The sequence below is a fragment of the Cebidichthys violaceus genome, unplaced genomic scaffold (genome assembly GCF_023349555.1).
Source record: "Cebidichthys violaceus isolate CVI_PGR_0920_01 unplaced genomic scaffold, fCebVio1.0.p SCAF_3, whole genome shotgun sequence".
Taxonomy (NCBI): Eukaryota; Metazoa; Chordata; class Actinopteri; order Perciformes; family Stichaeidae; genus Cebidichthys; species Cebidichthys violaceus.
The window spans coordinates 14,223,142-14,249,475 of record NW_027176483.1 but is presented as its reverse complement, the minus strand read 5'-3'; the positions used below and the strand labels follow the sequence as shown (position 1 = coordinate 14,249,475).

At 38.3% G+C, this 26,334-nt stretch overlaps 2 protein-coding genes across 6 annotated transcripts in view; one reads left to right on the top strand and one right to left on the bottom strand.

The window, feature by feature from the left end:
* Positions 1-5,708, top strand: part of LOC137880864 (excitatory amino acid transporter 2-like) — a 30,608-nt gene extending 24,900 nt beyond the window's left edge. For all 3 annotated transcript variants that reach the window (XM_068722408.1, XM_068722407.1, XM_068722409.1), the window contains exon 11: positions 1,402-5,708. In XM_068722408.1, coding sequence (XP_068578509.1) covers positions 1,402-1,473 — 72 coding nt within the window. In that variant the 3' untranslated portion in view covers positions 1,474-5,708. The remainder of the gene's footprint in view (positions 1-1,401) is intronic.
* A 6,424-nt stretch (positions 5,709-12,132) lies between these two features.
* Positions 12,133-26,113, bottom strand: cd44b (CD44 molecule (IN blood group) b). 3 transcript variants are annotated; one of them, XM_068723102.1, is made up of 10 exons: positions 25,635-26,113; positions 18,626-18,791; positions 18,017-18,094; positions 17,339-17,481; positions 17,124-17,189; positions 15,463-15,906; positions 14,526-14,603; positions 14,278-14,356; positions 13,852-14,094; positions 12,133-13,190 (listed from the first exon to the last, which is right to left on the bottom strand). In XM_068723102.1, the coding sequence occupies exons 1-9, from the start codon at positions 26,083-26,085 to the stop codon at positions 13,881-13,883; spliced, it is 1,719 nt and encodes a 572-aa protein (XP_068579203.1). In that variant the 5' UTR covers positions 26,086-26,113; the 3' UTR covers positions 12,133-13,190; positions 13,852-13,880. The 3 variants fall into 3 exon arrangements, with proteins under 3 accessions (XP_068579203.1, XP_068579202.1, XP_068579205.1); XM_068723101.1 differs by having other exon boundaries at positions 12,133-14,094; positions 25,635-26,112; XM_068723104.1 differs by lacking the exon at positions 18,017-18,094 and having other exon boundaries at positions 12,133-14,094; positions 25,635-26,109.
* Positions 26,114-26,334: the final 221 nt, after the last annotated feature.

Here is a 26,334-nt window from a genome sequence, read left to right as displayed (position 1 = left end):
TCCTTTTGTTCAGCTTAATATCTAATGTGGATCATTCCGCGTTATCTTAAAATGTAGGGTATTTTAATTGTTAAACAGGCTGATTTCCAAAGGTTCACCCTTGCCTGTACAAGTGTTACAGCTAATTAGTAGCTCATATATTCCCTATATATACACACTTCAACCACACTGACAGTGAGTCATTCCCAGTTGGGTTTTTACAGTTTGACACCAGCTATTTCTGTTCATTGTGAGAACTTCGTTGTGAAATAAAAAGCTGTGAAACAATTCCCGTAATGTGGAACATAATGCACTTTGAATCCCGTCTTTGAATGTGTTCCAGGCTTTTAGAATAATATATGGGAGTTCAGAGTGCTTGTTCCCTTGCACACACACACACACAAACACACACACACACACACACACACACACACACACACACACACACACACACACACACACACACACACACACACACACACACCCTGGTGGAAAAGGTCCACTGATGAGCCTATTAATTTATTAAAGGATGAAAGGTGTTGCCTAGCAACGCTGGCAACCTGTCACACAAGTGATCTGTCCATAGTAAAAAGTGATATCCTCCTATTTGAGTCTCTATTTATGAAAATACATTTACATATACATGTGACACAATGGCTTGCTATTTCAAGAAACCACCATGACATATTTCTGTCGTCTGGTCTGTCTTGCATGTAAATAGTATGACTCACATTTCTAACCCTCTTTTCAAAGATGCAAACCCCTGCAGGGTGCTTGCAAAATAGCTAAAACCTAACAATGCGCTAATTATGTAGTTTTTGTACCTTGTTTTCAAAGTGATCCGTCTATTTTGCATTCATTCATCGTATTTTTGATTTTTTTCATTGCCTGTTGAGTTTTTGGTCATCATAAATGTGATCCGTTCCCAGTTCCATAAAAAAGCACCACTGTTAGGGCTACTTTAAGCATGATCATCAGTGGTAGTACAGGATTTCCAGTATTCTTCCATAGTTTTTGTATATTGCAAAATAGCTATGATACCTAAGAGGCAGTGTTTTAATGCCATAGTGCCATAGCTACAGCACCCAAAATTACAGAAAATAATGTTCTAAATGGTATTCTGGCTTTACAGTTATACAATATTTACAGTCATGTGTGGTATCTCAAATGATAACCTCGACATATGACACTTAAAAACTAGGACATAACACCATTGATTGGTAAGTTTGCTTTTTTGATTGCATAGCAAGCAATAAACAATGGTCAACCATGCTTTATGAGCTTTTTAAGCCTGATTGACCAATTAGATTGCTTGGTTGAAACTGAAGTGGGAGCACTGAATCAGTAATGCAGATCCAAAGTTGTATTACAAATGAACTGTGTTTTTTTGTGTGTGTCTTTCTCCCTGCTAACTGCTTACAGGTAACCTCAGCCACTAACGGCTCTGCTGCGGAGTGCACGCTTGTTGAGGAGGGACCATGGAAACATGAATAATGGCAGCACAGAGATCCCCTGCTCCTGGGCTCCACAAGCTTTCCTATTTGGTGATAAAAAAAAGAGTGAATGAAAAAAAAGTCACACGAACAGAACTACTAATTGTTTTTTTATGTAGTTTTCTTTTTTTATTAGTCCCTTTAAAAGTTTTTGTAACTGTCTATCTGACTGATTTATAATACTAATTCACTTAATTCACGTGAAATGATAACAGAGGTATACTTTACCTGTTAGAGCACAATTATGACCGTATAGCAGATACTTGCACAACATACTTCAAGGCTTGGGGAGGAAAGAAAGAGAAAAAAAAAAAGTTAGATAAGCTATACCTTGCAATATATCCTGGTTCTACATTTATGTGAGACGCTATTGAGATGAGAGAAGAAGTTAGAGCATTAATCATGACAACCAACGTAATGTTTGGACTGAACTTTCTTGAATTTCAGCCCTGTCAGTACCATCACAAATGTGTGCATAAGGCCACTGATTTTCCTCATCAGCTCAGTCTCTCATCTAAAAACATCACTTTTGATTCTCAAACTGTCAGAAATGTTAAACTGCATCTGACTGCATTTGCCCAATATTTCCCACTATCCCTGAGGTCCAGCAAACTGATGAAAGGGTAGGTGGCAGGGAGAAGAGTTAAGAACAGGATAACCACACTGAGCCTCAAAACCTACAAGCACAGTCACAGGAATTATAAAGCACAAATCCTACCATGGACGCCATTTTTTTGTATCCCCCTTTTGTTTTCCTTTTTTTTCTGCTGTAAAGGAAAGGGACTTCTTTGTCATCATGTAACCTGTTGAGTGAGATATAAATCTGGTGTGTGTGTGTGTGTGTGTGTGTGTGTGTGTGTGTGTGTGTGTGTGTGATAGAGAGAGAGAGAGAGCTGGAGTTAAGAACATGACCGAGTTAAGTATAGGGACCAAACAGGCAGAAAATCAATCAACTTACAGAGGCCTTTGAACTGCCTCCCTGACGTCACTCACAACACATTCCGTTTTCTAACATTTATGTCCATTAATAACTGGCTGGCAAAAGAGTTGATATTACCACAGTTCCTGTTGAGGCCTCAAAGCTAAGAAAATCACTGCCCTAAATATGAAACGTATCACTTTCTCACCCCCCCCCCAAAAAAAAAATATTTTGTGATGCCAATGAAATTAAAAGAAAATTAGGCGCCAAAGGGATTGTTGTAAAAACAAATAAATAATAAATAATTGACATATCTGAATAATTTGTAGCACAGAAAGAGATAATAAACAGAATGATAGAGCACAAATAAAGCCAATGAGGATCATTTTCAGTCAGTGGCATAGTCAAAGTCATGCACATTATCGTTTTATGTCAACTCTGATTGTATTCCATTTAAACATTACAGTTTTAGATTCTAAAAACACAATAAGGGACAGCGGAAGATACTCAGGCTTGTATGTGTACTCTTTTACAGGGAAAACAAAAAGACGTAACCCTAAAAGGTTAACTTTCTCATTGTAGAGCTTCAAAAAATGGCCTCTTAGTGGCACAACTTTTCCAAGCATTGACCGTAAAAATGGTGACAGTTTACTGCAAATGTCTTTGTGAAAGACAGTAATTTCATTATATGATAATATGCTGGGAAGGAGCGTTTCCTAGCACATACAGGAAGCACACACACGTATTTCAGACAACATTCCAGCGATTGAATGATCCTCAACCTGCATACTCTCTGAAAGCACAGACATGGTTGTTACTGACAGAGTACACAAGGTGAACCACCAGAAAAACACAAAAACAAAGGAAGAAGTAGTGCAAGGTTTGGCTGACAGATGGATTCATGGCTTGCACAAACAGAGACTGATATAACACTTTCTGGGAGGCTTGCCAGCTTCTTGTTTAGACAGTCCTAAAAAAAGATAAACAACAATATATTTTAGCCACCAGAACTCAAGACTGTTTCTACAAACCCTAGATGCTGCAGCTGTGTGTCCATATGGGTTCGAAGATGTTTTTAGGACAATGGACACCTCACATGCATTATGCCAGAATGTTGCCAACTATCAGGTAATATATTCCTCTCATAGACCAAATGGCTTAAAAAGACCTGCAAACACAAAAAACAAAGCTGGACTACTGGCTGTTAATCTTTTTTAGCCTGCGTGAGTGAGAGGTGAGATTTCTGTGATGTGGCTGTGTTTCTTTATCAGTATTATGTCCTTCTCTCCTGTCTTGTTTCTTTTCATTTGTGCTTAATGACAACCTTGCCTTGAAGATGTTCGCTTCAAACAAATCCCAACAGCGAATGCCAATAGGAGTAACACTAAAAAACTTAACAAAACACTTAGCACAGCACTATGTCCTTTAGTTCCTGAAACACACTCTCAGAAGATGTCTTTCAACTTTGCTTTTTTTTAAGCTCGGCTAACAAGTGTGCTTTGATACAACAAAGGTGTTCTGCCGTACACACTGCACAGACTTACGCACACCATACACACAAAAACAAGTATGCACAAACAGACACACACACACACACGCATTCACCTTTGTTTTTAAATGCACACATATAAACACACTTGCAAACACTCTTAAACCTGGAAGGTCACTACATTTCTAATTGTAATCAGCAAGCTGACACCCTATCAGGCCCTCTGAGTCTGATCTTTCAATCTTGTGATCTTCAGGAAAAGAAAAAAAAATCTCTCCAGTAAGGAGACAATACAGACCATATAATCATCGATGGGGATTGAGTGTTGGACCACTATTATGTTCAAACTCACGGTTTTAGAAGCATGAATAAAATAAAATGATAATTATTTTTTGCACCACTATCTTAAAAGCATGATATTTTGAAGTGCCTCCTTGCACTTTGTGTATATATTGTAGGTAACAGATGTTTTTTGTTTGTTTGTTTTGTTCCTTTTGTTTTCTTTTTGGGAGGGGCGTTGAAATGGTATATAGGAACATAGTTTCATTGCTGTGACATTTTAATGTAATCCTTTAGAAAAAAATATATCATCTATGTCCTGAGTAAAATTAGATTAGATAAAATGTATAGAGAGGAAATCGTGTAATAAATTGCTTGTTTTTCTGTTCTCTAATAGTTGTTAACTAGATGTTTTACTTACCTGTCACACACCAATATATAAATATCTTTTTTTTTAATCTAATGTAAGAGTTTTGAATGTTTGTTCATGAAGATATAAGCAGTGTGCATTCATTTTCATTGTACATAAATAAATATATAATTGTTCTGTTCAGTGGCGAAGCAGACTTTTCTGGAAATTACAGTGATCGTGAAGCAAATGCTGTTTGAGAAAGAAACAGAGTGAGAAAGAGAGGGACAGAAAGAGAGCGAGGGGAAGTTTTTGGTTTCAAAAAAGGGGACCAACATGAAATATATTTTGGTGGGAATTACTGTAATAAAGGTTGCTGAAAAGAGAGACAAATAAAGGAAAAGGTCAAATTTGCCCTGTATGTAAGATACAGTGAGAAAAAAAAACACAGCCTAGTTGTTGATTTAAGTGAAAGAACAAACAACATTTGATGCATTCAGATGCCTGTTACAGTATTGAGCAACATTCCTCAGGTGACTCATCTGAACCATTTTGTGTTTTGAATGAAGAAAACTGGCTTTAGTCTCAGACATCTTTGTTTACCTGATGCATGTGCATTTAAAGCCGCAAGACATGAACATATCAAGATCGTACCTTGTCTAAACACCCCATCTTCACAAACATTATGCCATCAACATTATGGAGGTCTATAGAAATCCCACTTGGTAAACTGCCTTTACTCCACTTGCCTTTTTTTTGCTTTCTACACAGAAACTATATGCACTAACAAACACCTGGAACTGGAGCTGAGTTAAATAGTACTGATGAAATGGGATTTGACTGATACAGTATTTCAAACAAAGAGCTAGTATATCTTCAAGCTTGTCCTTTTCTACTGAAATGTGTCTTTTTGAAGAAACTCCTAAACAGAGCTGATAACTTGTCATACTTCTGCCAACAACTTGCTTTCCTGATCTTACTTTTCTAGGCCTTTCCTCTTTGTAAAGCTGTTGTAATTTTGATGTAAAGGCAGAGCGTATGTGTGGGGGAGTTACACTACTGAGACAAAAAAAGACAAAAAAATTCTTTCCTCGGTCTATGGTATACATAAAAAACTGTTTCTACATATCAATAAGTGTTGTACCTTTGGTGTACATATACAAATATAACTAATAAATGTTGATTCATAACTAAATATTGGTATTTTGGTTGTGTGATTTTTTTTTTTTTACATCATGTCACATAACTCACACATACAATTTTCATGTCTGTTTCTGTCATTCAGTTGGTGTTAAAACGACACCCAGACAGTCAAGCCCATCTAGCTTTTACTGATGTAATATTCTAAAAACATTAAATGAAAAGCATTAATGTGTCATATTGAAACACAGGCAAATATAAGCTATAATAAATTAGATTACTAAAGTAGGGCTAAATAGATTGAAATGAACAATCATCTTTGTATTGGCTATTATTAACCATCTCCAGTCTGCCTTGTCTTTTATGCTTTATCCCGAGAACCACTGAAGAAATGACTAATTATTGAAAATTTGAATGATGCCAAAGAAAAACACGAGCTGAAAATTTTAAATATGCTGTCATTCATACCACAAACCACCTGATGCACAGATCCAGGTTTCTATCACCATCTGAGATAGCAACATCATCATAAAGTTAATCCCTAAAAAAAACAATAGTATAATAAGCCTTAAAAAAGTGTCCTAAGAAATGTCATGGTATAATATGCCAAGAAAAAATGCCATAAGTGTTGTAGCATAGTATACCATAAAAAGTCAGAAAGAAATTACATAGTTAAGTATGACATAAAAGATCATCAGAAAATGTAATTGTACATATAGTTTGTCATGAAAAATGCCATAAAATATAGTATAGTATGAAAAGTAAATAAATAAAAATGTCTGAGTGTAGCATGTAAAAAGGTCAGTGTATTATATCAAAATCAAGTCATAAAAAGTAATTGTATAGTATGTCAAAACTTCATTGTACTGTCTGTACAAAAGTCAGTTTAGTATGTCAAAAAAGTAAGTTTATCGCATCTGTAAAAATTCAAATCATAGTGTGTCGAAAAAAGCATAAAAAGTAATTGCTGTAAAAGTTGCGTAGTTTAGTATTCCGTAACAACTTCATGAGAGTAAAAGTTATATAGCCATAAAAATGTCATACAAATATTATAGAATGTTATGCTATAAAAATGTCAGAATATAGTATGTTATTAAAAAGTATATAATATAGTATGCTATTAAAACCCTCCTGTTATGTTTGTTTTTTAGGTACAGCCATGATGTTCGTAGGTCAAATTGACCCGGTGCATGTTTAATCATCCAAAAGTGGTCAGAAACCAAAAAATCCTAACAAATATAGTTTGTACCTCATCACCAACTCCCTTACTAACAATTCAATCAGTATTTAGTGGAATGGAGTTATTCACCCCTCCATAGATCATAGTTCAATTAGGATAACCCACTCGTTTTCATGAAAAATACATGTTTTACAATTTTTTAGGTACTTTGGAAAAACCTAGATATAAATTGCATTAGTCTACCATAACGTGTATTTATTTCTAAATTTTTTGTACATTTTGAAACTTTCTTTTTTTCATGGGGTGATGTAGATAAATAGAGATGAGACACCTCTTTTGTTCAGGGTCATATTGACCCGCTCACTCAAAATCAAGCCAAATGAATACAAAAGGATTTGTATTGAAAGTAAACTTAATTTATGTTCATTTATAGTGTTAAGAAACATAAATTTACAAAAATGAACAAGAGATAAGCACAATGAACGAGGTGTGTGTGTGTGTGTGTGTGTGTGTGTGAGATTGTGTTTCCTCATTTCCTCGTTTCCTCATCTGATGGTTCATAATCAGTACCATTATAATCTGAATTGACCTCAAGATGGTCTTCATCTTCAGACACATCCTCCTCTATTTCACTGTTGTGATCAAGGATGTGCTCCAGAGCCTCCAGAGCCTCATCCTTTGTTTCTGTTGCTCATGTTGTCCTACAGTATTCTGCTGTGTTGTTTGCATCTGCAGAGTGTAATGTTGGTAGGACTCTCAAGCAACCCTCCCCTACTAAGTGTGGGTGGAGTTTATAAAAGGTTCCCGTCAAAATAGTATCTGTATTTCTTGCACAGGTGCGGTAGTGAGAAAGAGTGTGTGTGTGTGTGTGTGTGTGTGTGTGTGTGTGTGTGTGTGAGAAATGGGGTGAAACATGGTGGGAGGGAGTAAGAAATACTTTGTCTCACGTTTTCAAAGAAAGAAATGGTCTAAACTTGACACTTCTGACCCCTTATAGCCTCCATTTTCACTGCCGGGTCAAATTGACCTGAACATCATCTGTTATAGAAACCTGCAGGGGGTTGTTGCAAATGCATGAATTTTTGTATTTCTTTTTTTAAACGTTGATTACACTAAATAAGGCAAGCAGAAGAAGTTTCATACAGAAAAAGTACTTTAAAATATTTTTTCTAGATTTTCAAATTTTGAAACAGGAGGGTTAAAAAGTCTGTATTATGCCATAAAAATGTCAAAAAATAATGTCAGAATATAGTACACTTTTAGTGTGCCGTCCTTGATCATAAATGGGCACTCAGTCATCAAAACTTTGAGAACTCCTGTTGTATTAGTTGTTATCGTAGTAGTTGCTGAATTTGATATTGCATTTGATGTTGTGGAAGTCATTGTTGTAGTAGTATTCACACAGGAGGATCAAACCATTACCTTAAGTTGTCTGAGCAGTCCCCTAACTACCTGAGCTACTTGGTCATAACACTTCCACTCAACTCATACACACAAAACCTCTGGAAAAACTAAATATCTGCACAACATTTAAGCATGACTTATTCTTCCACACATTCTTGTTGTCCATACTAAGAACACATCTTCCGTCATAGACTGAAAACTCATCAGTTTTGATTGCATTTTGGCCCATGTTTTAAGAATAAATCTTTCTCTGTCTCTTGTTGCTAAATGTGCAATTTGCTTGAGGAAAGAACTTATAGCTACACAACTTTGGAGAAGCGTTAGATAGTAACTTTATTTCACAATTGCCAAAGAATTACATAACTTAAAAAAAAATCCCCAAAAATCATTCATACATACAAAATCCTACAACAGAAGTGTCACGGGGTGTGGTGATGGACCCAAAAGCAGACATAACCAGGGAATACTGAGTGAAAACAAAAGGGTTTAATTCGAGGAAGCCACAAAGGGAAAATTGTCATGGAGCAGCCGTGAATCCGAGGACGAGAGAACAAAAGTACCACTGAGGTTGAACAATGATCTGGCAGATGTGGAACCGGGGGTAGATATACTGTTGGGTGATGAGTAGATTGAAAGCAGCTGGGTTGACTGGGCAGGTGAGGTGAATGAATGTAATCAGGAGGGAACCGGGAGGAGACCAGGGCGGAACCACGCCCAAAGCACACACACACACACACACACACACACACACACACACACAGAGACGCAGGATGCACATCCTAACCGTGACAAGAAACTGCATAAACACAGAAATGCAATTGATTTGTATGACTATTAATAAATAGACACTGGATCACAAACGGACTCTAAATATATAATTGCATGAATAATGTAAATCTAAATACGTTATTAATCATTTACTAGCACTTTATAAAGGATGTTATTAATCATCTACAACTCCTTAATAATTGGTTTTGTAACATATATAATACTTAATTTACTAATGGGGAATCCATCATTCATAAAGTATGAAAACAATCACCAAACACATAATAGACAAGCTACCAGATACACCCGAGGGTCCCCCATTAGGACGCACAGTACATCAAAACTTAGAGAGTTTTGTGTTAAAAGTAACTGGCAGAGAACCCACGAAGAACGAATATAGTGATGTTATAGTTCTGCAGAAACCTCAGCGTCCTGGGAACAACATGAACTAGGTCACTTCTACATGAGACAAACACATCTCCCATCAGCCAAGCAAACAAATAACAAAATATCATAAATCATACTCGATATGACTGGGACAGACCGGAGAAAAAGGCTGCTACACTCCGTTAGCAACGTGCTACCTACGAACATGCAGCATGAAAAAGCACGAGCGCCTGACGGAGATTACGGACATAGTTTCCATTTCTCTCCCCGGTAAACCATCGCAGAGATATTCAGCTTCGAACACAAAAAGTCACACAGCTTTCATCGAATATTGTACTTACTTTTGGTCGAATCTCAGCGAAAAAATGGAATATCTCCGTACTTCCAACGCATGTTTGTCCAGCTGCTGGTGCTCCGTGTGAATCCGTTCGATTCGTGTCTCTCCGACACTCCTCGGATTCTTGGGAGGGTTGGAAGCTCAGCAAATCAGATTTCAGAGCTGGACCTTTTTGAGCTTTATTGGCTAATAGTGCTGTCAATCATCTAGCTTTCAATTCCAGGCAATTCTATTGGCTCCTACGGTTCGAAGGATGTCTCAATGGTGAAAATCGGAGAAGGGGGGGCTGAGATACAGCCCTGAACAGAGAGTCGAAGCAGGATTTGACCTTAAACTAAATAACTAAAAAGGGCATAGAAAGAGCTTAAAACACTCAAAAAAGGTCCAATCTTCGGTCTATTGATTCAATGAACATCATGAGTGATACATAGAAGTGATATAGAGTGTTTTTGAATTTTAAAAATACTTTTTTATTCAAATCTTGGAGTATTTGATCAGTTTTCTAATTTGAAATGCTCTATATTTCATAAATGTTTCACTGTATCTATGTATAGCTGTGTATATAGAGCCTATATCAGTTGTTCTAAGAGCCCAGCATATTAAAAGTCTTGGATACCCATACTTTCCAAAAAACAATACCCTAAAAGTGCTGTTTTTCAAGATCGAGCTTTTGAGTTTTCCAAGTTCTGCTGTGTTCCATCCTTATCTTATGTGAACCAGTAACATGTATTCTGATAGTTCCATGATTTTTCTCATCTCAAAAATATATAAAAAAAGTTTTTTATTTTTTTTATTTTTTTTATTTATTTATTTTTTTTATACAATTAATTAGGTATTTCTTATCTTTATTCGAGCTGAGGCCTGCAAATAGGCCTCGTTTTTAAAAGGTTTTAAAGAAGGAAAAAACATTTATAACTGTTGTTGTGAATTGTACACTACTGAGTGTTAATGTAGGAACAATGCTTTATAAATGATGAATTAAGTGTTTACTCATACTTAACTAATACTTCATAGTGTGTGGTTATTATAAAGTGTTACTGATATTTTTTATTACACATCATACCATGACTCTTTTTATACTTTTTTCATACTTTACCAAGAGTTTTTTTCATCACTTTTCCCCAAAATAATATGCTATGACTTTTTTGGAAATACTGTACTATGACTTTTAATAAATGTTTTTGACATACTACACGATGACTTTTATGACCTTTTCTAGTGGCTTCTTTCAAAACACTGTACTAAGACTTTTTTTGACATGCTATATGGCTTTTTAAAGTTCTTTATAAATTAAATATTTATTGAACTAACTACATAACTAAACTACTTAAAGCAAATTAATAAACGATAAAATAAACAAAATGAATGACATTAATAAATAATATGAAGAAGAGTACAATGAATAACAGGACCACAAATAAATCAAAAATATTACATGTGACTCATATCATTGATTGATGTCTATCAATTAAATCCGTCGATTGACGTTTTTGCATTGCTAAAAAGAATTTTGCACGTTTCAGCAGTTGAGAGTTTTAGATGCACTAGGGAATATTGTGAAGCGCTTTTATATTAGTTTTAATTTAAATTAAATGTATATCTATAGTTCTAAGATATTTTTATCTCAGATTATTTTATTATCGGTCTTAAATATATTTTGCTTAGAAACATCAAACTCATTTACATCTGGAAATTGTATTGTTTCACTGGACGGTTCTGATAGGCAGATGGGAGGTAAAGCTGTACGAAGTGGGAGCTGTTCCTCTGTGGGCATCTCTGCATCTCTGCATCTCTGCATCTTGTTGGATGATAGTTTGTTGGATCCCATTCCTCCATCTTTCACTCCGTGGCAGTTGGTTCGGCTTCCTCTGGTTTCTTTGGACCTGGTCGTCTTCTTCACGTTTATCATATTGTTTACCACATTTCAGTTTTTAGCATCTTTCCATGGATGATTATTAGAGTAGTAATTTCTTTTAGCTCTGGGAACAAAATGGATGGATAGCAGGTGTCATTTGACGAGAGAAGTTTTGATACTACTTAGTACTGGGTTATTCGGACAATATTTTAAAGGCATTGAGTTCCGATACCCAGCCCTATGATATACTATGCCATAAAAAAGCCATAATATTGTAGTATACCATGAATAAGTCAAAGTATATCATGACATTAACAACTCATATGACTTGTTTGACTCTGTTTAACACTTGGATGGAAATGGTCGTCTTTATCTAAATCTTTGTTTCCTGAATTAACATATTCTCACAACACGACCCTGGTGCCATGGAAACCATACTTCTTATGTGGGGAAATGTAAATACTCGCATCCCACTGTCATGGCATTCACTTGCTCCCTTTTGTTTTCACACATACAGAATAACTAGTGAGTGAACACACCACATTCCTGCACATCTCTTTCTATGCACATTTATTTTCGTCCATGACATTACAAATCTTTTCAGCAACATCTTTTGTTAATTTGTCATAAAACCTGCCTACACTAGTACATTTGCTACTTCTCCTCAAAAGGAATCATGAGAGCAAAAGCAGGGAAAAAATGGAAGAAGTCAGAAACAAAACAAAATTTGCACTCGCTGTATGTAATCCTGCATTTTCATACTGAACCAGAAAGAATTAGCTGTCACACAGGGAACAATATTGATATGACACAATGTATGATATATTTCACCAATGAGAAGGTCAGTAAAAAACGGCAGCATTTTGTTTACATGTGTGAAATGTAAAAAGACTGGTACATTGGGGCTTGGGCAAGCACACAAGCTTCATTCATCACACCCCTCCCCCTCGGCAGCACGTGGACAACGTTGTCACAGCCCCATTCTTATGAAGAAACCTTTACATTGCTATGTGTTAACAGCTCATACGCTCCCCATTATCATCGGTGCCATGTAGTTTATCATCTAAAGCTAGGCCGCTGTCACTCACTTGACGCAAATGAGAATACATTTTGCATTGAAAATATGATGAATTTATCATATTCTTTCTTTTTCCTTAATCAATGTACACACTGTGTATATAGTATGTATACATTTTCTTTTTGTATGCTACCTATAACATTCGGGACTTCATCATCATTATTCCCAACCCAATATAAATGTATACCATAATAACTGACTTCAGTGGTGCATCAATTGCACAGTTTTGGATGCTATACATCAAGTTGATTCATACAATATCCACTCCACTCTGACTATTGCAAAATTCAGTCACAAATGTGTACTTCGGAGATACTGTCTTCTAATTAAATAACCCTAAAAAACGTCTTTATTTAAAAGAGATACAAAGCCCCTTTCTACCAAACAACAAAGAGCACTGGCAGCTATTGCTAAGGCATTTCCAAAACATATACGTTATATACAGAGACCAAGAAAAAGGGAATCAAAGCTGCATACGTTAAGGTAGTGACATCCCCAATTGTCTTGAAAAACCTCCAGTCCACAGGCAATGTCTGAAATATACACAAAGTTACAGCAATAAGCAAAAAAAAAAAGAAAAGAAAAAAAAGAGATGAAACATGTAAAACATCAAAGGTTGTTTTGCTCGAAATTATGATTTTTTTTTTTTCTATCCGCAGTATCTCAAATATAACGGTTGTCATCATTGACTTATCATTTCTCATTTAGAATGAAAGGCCCTACAATTTGGAATCCACCAACTATATAAAAAACTGAATCATTTGCCATTAATTAATGTTATTCCCAAATTAGACCCTCATCACCCCTCCCTTTAAAACCCATGTCTATCCAGCCCCATCATCAACAAAGCATACAACTCACAAACACAAAGAACTGACACGAAACACATTCACACACCCTGCTGCATCAATGCATGATTCCCCACCATGCATGATGCTCTTTGACTGCCATTCAGTCCGAGCTAACCTGGCATACCAGACAAACAAAATGATGCACATGTTGGTTTGAAAGACCCTGCAGACCCAGTACAAAATTGTACCTCAGTTAGACAATCTTTCTAAATAACACACACATATACCCTTACTCAGTGTCCATCCAGTGCTGGCCACTAAAGCAGTGTCCCCCCCCCTCCCAGTGTTTGGAGCCCCAACCCGTCCAATCTCCCTCACTCTAACCCTGCCTATCCTCACTTACTCTTTTCTGCCTGCCTCTACACTCTTCTCTCATGCCAGCTGTTCTTTATCTGGCGACTCCTCTAGTGTGATGACGGTGAACTCCTCTGTGTTGCCGTTCTCCTGGATCTTCTCCTTGTTCATGAGGGTCACCATTTCCTGCTCTCTCTCCTGGGCGTGTGAGCTGGATGCTGATGCTGCAGCCCCGTTTCCCTCGCCACCGTCTTTCGATGTGATCATCAGGGTCTGCCGTTTGCCGCACCAGCTGCAAGAGTACATTGAGACACACTTATTTATTAGATATTATATATATTTTTCTTCTTTTTTTTTTTAAAAGTGACTATTGACTACTATACACAGAAAGGCAAACGGGGCAATGTGTCATTACGTTACATGACAGCTCTGTTAGTGCAAGATCAAAAAAAAAAGAATAGCAATCAAATCATACCTCTTTCTCTTGGCAACAATTGCGCACACAAGAAGAATAGCAGCAACGGCTACAATCACTCCAATGATAACCAGCCAGTCTGGAAGGGGAAATATCAAACCATGCGTCAACAATATTGAAGCTGAGTCAGTAAGAAATAAAGATTGGATTCAAATATGAGTGCACTTTTCCCAACATGATCTTATTTGACTGCATCACTGTGGACTTCAGGGTGATAGAAATGCATGTAAAGTAATGTGGCTGCTCACCCACTGAACCGCTGCTCTCCTGGTGATCAGGCTGAGCTGGACCCAGGACCCGTTCTTTGTCATTAGATTGTTGTGGAGCTGCATGTCAATAAAACAAAAGGTAAACGTTGAAATCATCTCACATATAACTCATTCACTGACAAATTTAACTCAGAAGAACCTAAACACACAAAACTAGATGGAATATTGAAATGTATTTGTGGCTGTATCAGAGAATGTTTTTACTTTATATTGCTTTAAATTGAAATGTATATTCATCCCTTTGTGAGGCTACAGGTTTTCTGGCACCATGCAAGCTACATATTAAGTTTTTTGTTTTTTTTATATGATCTGGATATAAACTGTTATTTCTATTCCTGTTATTTGTCTGAAAATCCAACTAATTTGATACATATATGTATTTATATATAAATGAATGGCATCATTAAATACTTTTCAGCATTTGATGCGTTTCTTAAATACACTGAGCCCGTTTGTAATTCATCCTAGGGACAGATAGAAGCAGAATCACTGAGGCCCGTTTGTCATGAATCCACTCCACAGCTCAACCTAACACAAGGGGGCGTCATGTGTTCCTAAAGTTACTCCAGTCCACCCAAAACCTGTTACATCTGATGCAAGTGCTGTTCTTTAGTTTCCATGCATTATAAATAGAATTAAATTAAATTAAGAATCTGCATTTTCTTTGATGACAATTTTTAATTTACAGGGGTTGTAACCAGTATAATGCAAACCAAGTATTACTACAGAGTCAATTAGCACTAATTCTCTCAGATAGAGTCTCCACTAAAACCAGGAGCTTTTTTTACATGGCTATTATACAAGAATGCATTATATTTTCAGGTGTTGTATTCACCCAATACGTTGTTGAACCCAACTCAACTTGTGCTTAGATTTGTAGCAGTTATGTGTTGGTTTTGCTTGTGTTTTTTATTACTCTCTGTTATGGCATCCTCTTTATCAGGCTCTATTTTTCCATTCCATTGCTTATGGTCAGTAGGAGATTGTGTTTTCTCTGGCTCTCCAACAGGGGCCATTGGAGAGGTTTCCTCCTCCTCAGAGAGGGTTGTTCTCATCCCAGATCCAGCAGGCTGGTCAAACTCTCTAGGGGTGAAAGTGGACCCTACACTGCTGTTCTCACTCCCTCCAAAGGGGTTTTCTTCCACTGCAGGGCCCTCCGTGGCAGCATCTGGTTCATCTAGACTCAGTTCTTTGAGAGTAGTGGTGGCTGATGGGGTAATTTCAATCACATCCCCAAGAGTATCTTCCCCAGCGGGTACCGCCGGGTCACTACCAGAAGCATCCTCAGGTCGTGTTTTTGGAGTGGTCTCTTCCTGGCCCTCTGCTGATGTTGGGGCCCAAGGCTGGGGTGAGGCTTCAGCTGATTGGAGAATAAAGAGGGTCATGTACAGTTTTAATTATACATTACTTTGATATATTTTGTTAGAACATTAACCATTTCTTAGCAATATGTAATACAGTCATTTTATAATAATAATTTATTACAATGCAAACCACATGCATACGAAAGTGCGTGCTGCGTCTTATACTCAGATAACCCCAATACCGTGTTATAGCATAATATGTATTGTATAGGTGAAGCCAAATAATTGAACAAAGTCTCGTCAGACCATACAATCAGAGAGAGTGCAGGTATTATTTAAATATACAGCACAAACTTAGTATTGTCGCTTTACCCCATGATCCATTTTTTTAAACATAAAAAAAATTGTAGTTTTGAATTTGTCAGGCTTCTTAAAAGTCATGTAAACTGACAGGGCACCTTCTTTTTGTGAATGAAGGACTCGGTTGGAGTCTTCCAAGGCCTTTGTTACATTGTAGACAGTGTTTATTTCAGTGCACTGTATTACCATAAATATTGTTACATCCATGTATATTATGTATTTAACATATCAGGACCAATTTTTTTATTATGCATTCACAAATCACTATCTGTAATTCCGATATTTCTCTGTAGGACAATACACAACTTCAAAACCTGCAATGAGGCCATGTAAAATGCTACCACAGCTAATGTATGGTCTTAGGTTGTGCAGTTTTCCAAAAATGGAAAAGGTAACCTAATGTTGGGTAAACTGAGCCCTGAATGGCACACAAGACGTTCATAATAAGTAACCTCACCCAGCTGTCTTTTTGTTTAGCCAGAGCCGATTTAGGTTGACTGTAAATCCCACCTCAAGTAACATTGCTTGAAGCTGAGAGAATGTTGGTGTTGACTAAAAAGATGACAATTTGGTAACTAGACCGAAATGTTGTTTAAGAGTTGTTTTTGTTTTCTTTGCTTGAAGTTGTTCAAGTGTGGAGGGTTTGTGCTTTCTGCAATAGAAGTTTGAATTTCTAAATTTGTTTCTGGTCAGTTCCATGGCAGATGCCAAATATGATATAATTTTCATGTTTTTAGATGTTGATGTCCTGTACAATATTTCAGTTGGTCTAATGATAAACAAGTTACACTGCCTTCAATCCATAATTTTTGCTTTCACTTAACCGTATATCAGTGCTTAAACGTTTGATAAATGGTGACAAATGGGCGCAGTAATACAGTAAGTTGAGTGTGAATGGGTATATTGTACTAACCTGGTGCATCTGAGGGTAAGTTTTCCTTATTTGAAAATGCTTTCGTACAGTTCTCCTCAGGCCCAGCTGGTACAAGGGGAACAGGAAGTAGACGTTACCAAAAATATCGAAGGCAAATAACAGCATGTCTACGTGATGCAGTCTGTAAATTTGAGTATCAGTTCAGTTGTGGACTGCACTGATGAAGTGTAACTATTTCCTGTGGACATAGTCACCTTCTTCATCATAGCACAAGGCATCAAAGAGTTCTTCAGGCTTTTCACGTGAATAAATAATGAAGCCTGTCATGTTCTTAGCACAGTTTTCATGGTGCGAGTGTCTGAGTATGGCAATGCTCTTATTGCTGATCCAGCCGTTTCTGAATGGACACAACAATATTGTTATTAGAAAACATATTTTACAGAATTTGTAACAAATTTTAAGACATTTGTTGATACAGAATACCAGGTCTAACCACATTACATCGTAAGAAAAACCAAGGTAATTCATATTGCTCAGAGGAAGTAGAGAAAAACTTGGGGAGCAGATGGTGGTTTCTTTTATTGGAAGTCAACGGCATGTCTACCACATGACAAACATGGTGTATCCATATTGTCAAACTGGAAGACCTTGTTCTTCTTTTCTGGTTTTTAATCTCTGGATGAATTGCAATAATGGAGACCAAGTGCATTTATAGTTTAAGTTCAATTGTGGGTTTTAATAATGATGTAACGTATTGTGTATGGACCCAATTGCAGCACACAGGATTCCAGGAACCGTTGGCTTTTATAGTAAACTTAACAGGTACAGAGTGATACATCAAAAGTCTCTGGCAGAGCAGCGGAAACAGCGGAAACAGCGGAAACAGAAGGCAGAATGATTCCAAGTCAGGAACAAAAGGCTGTTGAGTTTACCGGGAGTCAGGCGAGACGGGCAGATCAGGGGCAGGAAGGGTTAACAGGAAATCAGTCCGGGATAAAGCACTGGAAAGTCTGGCATAGAATAGCAAAGAACAATCTGGCAATGCGTGTTTGAGAGGCAGGAGTCTATAGTGGCTTGATTAGTGATCAGAGGCAGGTGAGTGAACAGGTGAAGGGAGTTAGCCTGATGAGGAGAGAGTGGCTTGATTAGTGAGCAGAGGCAGGTGAGTTGAACAGGTGAAGGGAGATGGACTGATGAGGAGGGAGTGGCTGACAGGTAGAGTGAAGAGGGTGTAGAGCTGAACTGTGACAAATGTCCGATTATGAGCAAAGTATTCTCTGGGACTGAACTGAAGGCGATCCAAAAGTTGAAATGTTAAAAGATATGATAGGGTTACATTCATGGCAAGATCTTGAGAAAATGGGGTCCATAGATGTTACATCATCAATATTTTGTATTCCTTTCATGTCTTACAGCTTAAATAATGTACTTTGTATTCAGCAAGCATTAAAATGATTTTCAAAAAGTCTTCAGTAAATCAAAAAAGTCTTCCTCACAGCAATCAATAAAGGTAATTATTAAACAAAGGCTTGTGGTTTCACCTGCATGTTTCCATGTTTTTATTATAGGCCTCCTGGACTTGTTCTGCACTCGCCATGTGGCTCTGCAGCTGCTCACACACCTTTTGAGCCGTGTCAAAGTTCAGGGAGTGACGGCTCGCTCCCTCAGCCAGAAATACTCCGGCATAACTGCAGCTGCGGGAATTCACTGTAGAGAAAGAACAGGAAAAATATAGGTTCAGTGTCGCAGAGTCTATCATGTTGTTTTTGATTGTAACACTTGAAATGTTATGTTATTTCTAGCTAGTAACAAGGAACCACAGACTGAAATTTAGATTGTAGAGGACTATGGCCTCGAAGGGAATACAATACTTCTAGATGAGATCCTTTTAATACAGGTAAAACTAACATGTCATATCATTATGTTTATGTTTTCAAATTTCGATAGCTCAAAACATATTTGAAACAACCAGATAGTGAGACAGCATAAACATATGTTTTAAACTACAGTGAAGATCCAGATGCAGTGGGTTACATAATGGGAATTTGTTTTTGATTCATGCATGATTTCCTCACAGAGAAAACACAGCCATTCTCTCAATTCAACTACCATGTTGTCTATTCAGAAGATTCAGTTATTGCATCCTGACACTGTGATGGTGCACATGAATGCTTAATAAAATGTATGGCAGGTAAATTTTGATCTATAGCCTACATGTGCAGTGTCTTTTCATTATTGAAGTGTCAAGTCATGAGATGACTGACTTGTTCAGATGAGTTCTCTAGGAGAGAACAGAAGAGTCTTGAGACAGGCAGCAGATTCATCTACAGTGTTTAGCCACCAGGTCCTGCTCAGTCATTTTTGTTAAACACAAAGTATGCAAAGCGGAGTACACATAGCGCATAAAGACAAGGAAAGTTAGACAAAGGTACGCACACAAACATACACTAACTGACTTCTTTCTCAAAAGGTTTACCCCAAACAAAATGCTATTAAACGTTGAACTGACAGTGGTGCAATGTTTGTCTCTCATGTGATGCTTAGCCTATTTGCTTAAGTTTGCTTGACTAAAGGAGAAACCTCAGGGAAATGACTTTCCCTCAGTGAAATGAAAACACAAACGCAAACTAGGCAGCATAGGTTTGTGTAAACATGTAGATCACTTTCAAATATCCATATGGCCATTACAAAGAAATACATTTCAGTTTCACAACACCTGGGGATTTTTCTCTGATGTGAGCAGGTGATCATTTGCATTGAAAATGAAAGAGCGACACCACCTGGGAAGAGTCTCGCGAGATAGGACACACACACCTTACACTGAATATTTACCCGTGAATTTGACTTGCGATGTTTACATGGCTCCCCCTCCCAGAAAAAAACAGTTTAGTGCATGAGAATTGCTATTGAAGTCTACTGAAAGCTATTTTAAAAAGCATCAAATCTCTAGTATGTACAATAGCATAAGATGTCATGGGAAATTGAAGGAGTTATAAAATCTCTGAAAATTTGATCAGGAAACTAATATTGAGGCTTATCAGATAGCGATTAAAGTACTGAAAACAGGCATGTGATGACATCTTGTGCCGCAAGATTGTCAATTCTCTCAAAATAAGATAAAAATTAATTGGGTATCATATCCTGTATTGCTAAAACTCGAGATTAATTTGCATAAGCAAAAGCAAAAGTCGGATCCTTTACCGCAAACACCAGATGTCATGTGAACATTTATTGGAATCCATACAGTTCATGCACAGAAGAAACCAATATCTGCACATATCTATCTATCTGTTTGGTGCTTGTTTAAATGTGCTACCATGGTGACGAATGCACAGGATGTGAAAGATGTCACCAAGTCACCCAGCAACAACACCAGACTTGCAGAAGAAAATACCACACATAAATATATATATATATATAGCAATGTTTCTCATGAGATTCATGCAGTGAAGCCTGGCAAACAAGACAATCTGCATCCACACCTGCTTCACAGTGTTTGAACAAATAAAGCAACTACAATGCCAACTAATTTCAGTAAACAACTTCCACTAACTGAATTTCTTAAAGATTCACAAGTCACTTGGAGCGCAAATACGCAGCCAGCAGGTATAGATTTTTAGCAAGAATGTGTAAGAAATGAGTTATTACTCCACAAGATTTATATAAAAAAATATAGAGCCATATGTTTTCCAATCTGGATTTTGTCGCTCACAGTTTTAGTGGAAAACAGAAAATAAGGATCCCAAATTAGAAGAAGAAATCATGCTGGGGCACTGAATCAAACTATAGAAAAAACTATAGTTTCTTCTCTTTTCACAGCTAAAGAATCTTAGAATTCTTAAAACTTGTAAAACCTGCTCCCTCACAATATAACTTCTAGACCAATTAAAATGCCTGTAATGTAATTGTGCTATGTATACTACATTTGTGAAGCTTTATTGAGACTGCTTCAGAGAGAAATTAAATCAACTCAGAGGTTTGCGTGGCTGTTGTTGTTGCTGTATTAGATTGCTTGACTTTGAACAGCAAGTGCTCACATTGTTGTCACATGCTCCACAATGATAAATTGTTCATCTATAGCCTCAGCAAAGAGGGAGGGGCACTGTTAACCACCAACTGTACAGATTTTCCAGGCTGCATTCTCAATTTGACTCGTGCATTGTAAATGCAAGATATAAATGACTTATTGGTTTTAAAAGGTTCATCCCAACTACAGATTATTTTTTATCCCACCGGAGATGCAACTTTAAAGTAAAGCTTTTACGAAATTATGATGTTATATTGTGGCCGTGTTTATCCCTTTGATACAGTGAAAGCTGACTTCTAAAAGACAAGATGTGATAGAAAAAAAGTTTAACCCCCCCCCCCCCCCTCCCTTTTTCCACTGGCTGTTATGAGTAAACAGAGCACTAGCAGCAGCAGGAAGTTAAGCTCTTTGCTGTTTGTGGCTCTTTCAGTTGCTTCTCTCTTTCCCTCATTTAATTCTCCTACACACACACACACACACACACCCACACACACACACACACACACACCTACACACACAATATGTACCTCAACACATGCTGCCACATGGCACAGTGTTCCTGCAAGAAAAGGGCTGAAAAACAAGACAACAGTCCTGGCCTTGCAAACCTGCCCAGGGGGATCAAAGGGAGCACAGCTTACCATCAGTGAGCTGAAAAGGGGTGCTGACATGAATCTCAGGCACAAACATTAGTATGCAGAGGGAACAGTCATGGGTGTCTTTATACAGTTGAGAAGCCAGCTATGCCAAGGCACTGACTCTTCCAAAGGCTCCATTGTCACCTAATAGAGTTGAAACCAAGGATACTGCAAAGTCTGAGTGTACAGAACCTGAGAGAAAGAGACTTTTAATACGTCTTGCCAAAACCTCCAGCTGCTTGAGAAGTAATAGACAAGCCTGACTCTCCACTCTCGCTTCACTTTCTCTCTGTTTGTCTTTTCCATGCCAGCAATAAAGTACAAATTACCCCCTGCATGCAGATGCTCAAACACAAAAGGCAGAACACAGATGCACACATACACACACACACACACACACACGCATACACACACACACATCGACACACACAAACACACTCACTTGAACGTTGGCTGATCATTTCCTTTGTAGAGCCCTGACACAGCATGTAGCACAGCGAGAGAGCCTGTATGCTCAGTTTTTTGATGTCAAGATTAATACATAGCAAACAGCAGCTATCCCCTTATCTGCATTTTTCTTGTCTTTCTCAGATACACCTTACTGAAAATGTTCTCACCGAAGTTTCTCATAACACTGTACACAAATCCCATGCTAGAACAAACAGTGTACTGTAAAGCCAACGTCCCACTACTACTGTAACATCCTTTTAGCCATAGTTCATCAGCTAGTTCAGAGAGGAACTAACACCCCCACAATGCTCCAGTGTCCTGCATTTTCACACTTGAATGAGGTTGCTGTGTCAGCAGGTATGTTTTTCCCTCCACTGGTCACAACAAAAGTCCAACAGGTCAACGGGACAGGTGAAACATGAGACATGGTGCAACTATGTTTGTGGACGCGCAGACACACACACACACACACGTCGCAATAAATGACCAACTTTACCTGAAGGTGACAAGAAGGACTCTCGCTATCTGATTTTCTTTCATAGGTGCCATATCCTTTCTCACCTTCTGCCTCCCTCCACCTCCATCTATTATATACACTTTTGAAAGCAGCTTCCTATGAAATAGAGAAGGCAGGTTCACTCATTTTGTTTTGCTCTTTTGTAGCAATAGCCTTTAAGCTCTCCCCTAAACTAAAAAGAAGGTTTCAATGAATCCAAATAGATGATCTGATAAGAAATTAGACCTCCAACATGCATTTTAAACATTCACGTTTGAAGATAAAGAAGCATTTAATGATACGTTTCAAAACATTCCTGACATTGCAGAAGTATTTCATTGTCTGCCTTTGTTTGCATTATTATGTGTCAACATGCTTTTTGTACTTAAAACCAAAGTATAGATCCAGTATAATCTGCTACTCTGCCTGATGATACAGTGAGTTTGGAAACCCCTGCTCTTTTTGAGCAGTTTTCCCATGGACACAAAGACTTTGGTGTGGGCTGTATGAGGAGGGAGAGCATGCGGGGGAAGTATGGATATGAGCATGAAACTCACTAAAAGGTTTTAAAAAGTAATTAAAAGGTTTAACAGCACTCAAAGAGATAGAAGAAACCTGGAATATGAGGACCCCCGCAACATTTAAGACCAGTTCAATCAGTGTCAAAGACACTGGGCAAAGAAATGAAAATTAAAAGAGAAGAGAAGTTATATAAGATATTGGTGCAGGGCCATTCTGCTTCAGGGTGGTTTATTTGTAGAGGAGGGTACATTGGTAGAGAAGGAAAACACGTGCCTGAGAGTCTCAGGTGGCAGGAGATGGTGCTCAGACCTGTAAAGGCACAAGCCCTCTTTGTCAGGACCCAGTCCCAGTCCACAGGCCCCCTGACCACCCCTCACCTTGAAACATGACACGGGTGCATGCAGGAAGGGTTGTTAGGCCAAGGAGGCAAATACGGCCGCATTTTTACAGGAAGTCCAGCGGTCAGGTTGACCTTAATGCATGCATCTGAGTTTGTGTGTGTGTGTTTGTGTGAGAGAGAGATAGAGAGGGAGACTAATCGAGTGCATAGAGGAAGCACGACTTAATACGACCTATAAACTCAAAAGATACGAGAGCACTAAACTTACTCATCAGATAAAGTTACTGAGAGATTTGGTTGTGTTGAAAGCTTTACATATGTTGTCATTCTGATCATCAGATTATCAATGTTGAATCTCTTGGTGTTTGAGCCAAGAAATTGACAATTATCATGTTCATCGCAGCAGTGCAAAAAATATATATACATGCCATATACTATATTTTGTTAAGTAAAGAAATACTTATTGTGGGTACTACTGATCAGCACTTCATAGTACTAGTGAAATTTAGCTCCAAATTACTTAAATAACTCTTTTTAACTTGAAAGGCTTAAATATTGCATCTTATTTCAAGAAATCTTGCAAAGAAAATTTGTACTTGTTCCATTGGCCGATTTATTTATTTATTACAAGCAAAAATAACTTGTATTTATTGTTTGTTTTGGCCTTTTTTCCCCCAGTGAGATAATATAACTCTTTACAGTCTCTTGATCAACTGTCTTATTGGAGTCAGTAATACATTTGAACCATCCTAAATTGTGTTGTTGTTACACTTCTTGCAAAGGTCATACAGTTATGTTTGAATTTCAAGGGATGAAATGACTTTAATCAACTATTGGGAAAAACAGTTTTTCAAATAGATTTTTTTCCACACAATTTTCAGCGAATCATACATGCTCATAGATACTATTGGTGAGCATATAGGCAGTATCATAAATAACTCTCCACGAATCTCATCTTAGTTACATGAGTCCTGCTCTTAATGATGTGGTTCAAGCAAAAGCTACAGGTTTAAGGTTCAAAGACAACGTCTGCACCAGGATGAGATCTAAGTGCTGCGGGACCCCTCTAGCCGACACCAATTACTCTCAACACTCAAACATGGAGATACATACACAAGTACTCACACAAAAGCTCACAACTCCTCTGGAAGGAGTGGGGCTGGAAGTGGCCCCATCCCCTTTCCTCTTCCCACATACAGTACACATACAAGCTGTTTAGGCAGTCTCTTATTTGCCTTTAAATACTGGTCAAATTTATAGCTTGATGCTGATTGTTCTTTGGCGCAGTGCCACAGGGAGTCTTTGTGAACAACTCCTCCACCACCACCTCCTCAGGGAACAAGCCAGACAAACCCAGACCTGTTAGATTCAGTACCAATTTCGCCTCCAGAGATATATTGCTCCGAGCAACAAATCCAATCAAAACCTTACACAGAAAGCACATGAGTGAGAGACAAAGAGAAATGAGGGAGACTTAGGGGGGAAAAGCTAGAGCGATTGCTGAACATCCTTTGTGTCAGAGAATAAAGCAGTAAGCGTGGCAGCACAGACTCCAGCTGTATCAGCACATCAGAGAAGGAAAAAAAAACAACCCTCCATTTCTACTTCTACTTGAAAAAGACTGCTTGTGAAAGCTACACTGATTATCCAAAACCCTGATAAATAAGGTTCACTTCCCAGCCTGTGAATGTGTGTGAGACAGAGAGTGAGCAAGAGCGCCTGTCTCCTTTGTGTCTGTCAGGAGTCTCAGACTGCCAGACGTAAGCCTGTCTGCGCTGGTGTAGCACACGCTCTCTTGCCGGCATCCACTCAACCGTTCTATAAGCAGCAGCAGCAGCAGCAGCAGAGCACAGCCTCTTTCTTTCACTGTCTTGTCTTTACATGAACGTTCACTCATCATTCTCAACAAGGCTCAAGAAGGGATAAAACACAGATACAGTCTGGTCCTACAAATCTGAAAACAAAGGACTGTCAGCCAGGCAAAATTTAGACAAAATAAGGTCAAAATAAAATATATATAAATAAATATATCCCTAAACAAAGAGCCATCCCCTGGGCGAAGGCACAGTCCCCTCACCTTGAAGTTGTTCCGACCAGGAGGAGGCCAATAATCCAAAGGTGACCCCCAAGACAAGCGTCCACATCCTGGACAAAGCGTCTGTCGATGGCTGGGTGAGTAGCTGGGAGTAAAGGTGTGTAACAGTTCTCCTGTGGTCCTGTCTTCTCTCTGCCAGGAGTGACGGGTGGTGGTGGTGGTGGTGGTGGTGGTTGTGGTGTGTGTTTTTGTGTGTGAAAGAGAGAGAGAGAGAGAGAGAGAGAGAGAGAGAGAGAGAGAGAGAGAGAGAATGAGTGAGAGAGAGAGCAGTCAAAAAAGAGAGAGAGAGAAGAAACCTGTCACTGTGGAGGGAGTTGCTGTGAGTGTCTAGTAGCTGCTGGAGCTGACTCAGACTTTGCCCTAACTTTTCTATTCTTTGCCCGAAAAACACTCTGACTACTGGCACACACGCAGAAGGGCAAGAGTGGTTCATGTGAGCACACACCCTTCTGCCTCTTCCACACTTGCCCCACCTCCCCTCCCGCCCTGCCTCAGCCTTGCTTGCTCATTCTCTCCCCTCTTCCTGTCTCTACATTTATTAATGGTTAAGAGGAAGGTGATCTCTCCCTCTCTCTGGCTGCTTATCCTCCTCTCCTTCCCTCCCTCCTTCCCTCCCTCCCTCCCAATGTCCCGCTCTCTCCCCCTCTTCCTCTTTTCATGTCCCTGACAGCAACAGTTTCTG